The following is a 2,386-nucleotide window of genomic DNA, read 5'->3' on the forward strand; positions in this document are numbered from 1 at the left end:
ACCCATGTATCCCTGTGGCGGATTCATTTTGATATTTGGCAAAACTAATACAATTATGTAAAGTTTAAAAATAAAATAAAATTTAAAAAAAAATGAGTAGAGGATCTGAATAGAAAAATTTCCAATCAGGTTATTTGGTTTTTTAAATATTGATTATGAGTGCTTTGTATATTTTGGATATTGACAACCTTTATCTGATACGTTGTTTGCAAATATCTTCTCCCATTCAGTAGATTGCCCTTTCATTTTGTTGATAGGTTCTTTCTGTCTGAAAGTTTTTCGGTTTGATATAGTCCAATTTGTTTATTTTTGCTTTTGTTTCCTTTGAGAAGACAGATCTAAAAAAATAGGGCTAAGTCTGATGTCAGAGTGTACTCCCTATGTTTTCTTCTGGGAGTTTTATGGTTTCAGGTCTTATATTTGAATCGTTAATCCATTCAGATTTCATTTTTGTATATGGTAGGAGAAAGTGGAACAACAGTTTTGATTATTTTGCAGGTAGCTGTCCAGTTTTCTGGACCATTTATTGAAGAGGCTGTCTTTTCCCACTGTATATTCTTGCCTCCTTTGCCTAAGATTACATGACCATGTAAGTGCGGCTTTATTTCTGGGTGCTGTGTTCTGTCCCGTCAATCTATGCGTCTGTTTTTGTGCCACTGCCATACTGTTTTGATTACTGCAGTTTTGTCGTATGGTCTGAAGACAGGGAGTGATACCTCCAGCTTTGTTCTTCTTTCTCGAGAATGGTTTGGCAGCAGTCTCTCTTCTTGATAACCACCACAGAACGATGCACATAGAGGGGGTTTGTGCAGCGCCACCTGTAAAAGCAGAAATTGGAAGCAGTCATCCTTCAACACAGAACTGGTGTAAAAATGTATAATATTCACAGTTTCATAAATTTATAATTATCCATGACCCTGGATGATTATGCAGCTTTAAAAGAAAGGACAGGTCTCCATACACTGATGCAAAGTGATCTCCTATATATACTAAGTAGTTGTGAACACTGTGTCAAGAATCGTATTTATGCAGGAATAAAGTGTACATGTGTGTAGGTGCCCAGCTGGGGTCTGGAGGGATATCCAGGAAAGTGGGAACCATTGCTCTTGGGGGCTGGGGCTCTGTAGCTGAGAGACAGGCAGAACGCATGACTTTTCGTGTATCATAATCTGAAAAAAACCCTATCTTGTGACACCACTGTGAGTAACTAAAGACAGCACGATAGGGGTTAGGAGTGGTGAGTGCAGTCAGACCCTCCCAGATCCTAGCTCCACCACGAGATGTGTGACTTCGGATGTGTTTCTGACCTCTGTGTGCCTCAGTTTCCTTCTCTGTAAAATGAGGATGCAAACAGAACCTAACACAAGGTTGTGAGCCTGAAGTGGGCGAGTGCACGTGAAAGCTCCTCGTCCCTGTCATGCAGCAGGGATGCGACAAACGCCAGCCACCCTCCGTTTCGCCCTCCACTGCCCCTCCCTCCTCTCCCAGGCAGGTCTCTGCTTTGAGACTCCTGTCCTCCTTGAGACTCCTCTCCTCCTTGGGTGCCTGCCCCTGCCACCCACCCAGGGTGGCTGTTTTAACCTAAAATCACAAAATCGTATCTGTAAGGAACCTGGAAATTAATCCTGTTCTTCACCTTGGGGGGAGGGCCTCCCTTGGAGCTCAGCTGGTAAAGAATCCGCCTGCAGTGTGGGAGACCTGGGTCCATGGGGTTGCAAAGAGTCGGATACGATCACCTTGGGGAGTTGTCAGATCTGCCCCCCAGGTAAATGCACATGGGCTCAGGTGGGCGAGGGCCTGTGTGCTGCCTGCTGTGGCCCAGGTCCGCGCCCTGGAGCCACTCAGGACAGGTGGGCAGCCGGGCAGGTTTGTCTCCCTGCTATATGAGGCCCTGTGTAGCCCATCCTGGCCTCGCAGGGTGCCCCAGGGCTCACACCCTCATGGTGCTGGTGGCAAAGAAGAACTTGGCAAGGGGCCATAACAGGCTGGCCTCATGGCCTCATGCAGGAGGCCCTCACGTTCTCCTTTCTCCTCTCAGGGGCCTAACGTGATGGAAGATCAGGACCTGCGGGAAATCGGCATCAGTGATGCGCAGCACAGGCGGAAGCTGCTCCAGGCTGCACGGTCCCTGCCCAAGGTGCCACCCGCAGCGCCTCAGCCTCAGCAAGGGGCAGGGCAGGCTTTGGGGCTTGGGGGCCACCAAGGGGGGGTCTGCCCCGTCCTGGGAGCCCCACAGGGAGCACAGTGTCCTGTTCACCTCTTTGCCACGTTCCAAGGGCAGCAGAGCCCCAGGCACAGTGCACATGTAGTCCAGCCTCAGGAGCAGGTCATCTGGCGTGGAGCCTGGTGCCCGCAGGTGTAGCCCATCACCTGGAGGCCAGGCCTT

The 2,386-nt window shown here is 49.0% G+C and overlaps 1 protein-coding gene across 1 annotated transcript in view; it reads left to right on the forward strand.

The window, feature by feature from the left end:
* Positions 1-2,386, forward strand: part of ANKS1A (ankyrin repeat and sterile alpha motif domain containing 1A) — a 142,866-nt gene that overhangs the window by 134,231 nt on the left and 6,249 nt on the right. Inside the window, exon 15 of the mRNA XM_010848635.1 lies at positions 2,039-2,137. Within this exon, the coding sequence (XP_010846937.1) occupies positions 2,039-2,137 (99 nt within the window). The remainder of the gene's footprint in view (positions 1-2,038; positions 2,138-2,386) is intronic.

The sequence above is a fragment of the Bison bison genome, unplaced genomic scaffold (genome assembly GCF_000754665.1).
Source record: "Bison bison bison isolate TAMUID 2011002044 unplaced genomic scaffold, Bison_UMD1.0 scf7180017864270, whole genome shotgun sequence".
NCBI classification, from domain to species: Eukaryota; Metazoa; Chordata; class Mammalia; order Artiodactyla; family Bovidae; genus Bison; species Bison bison.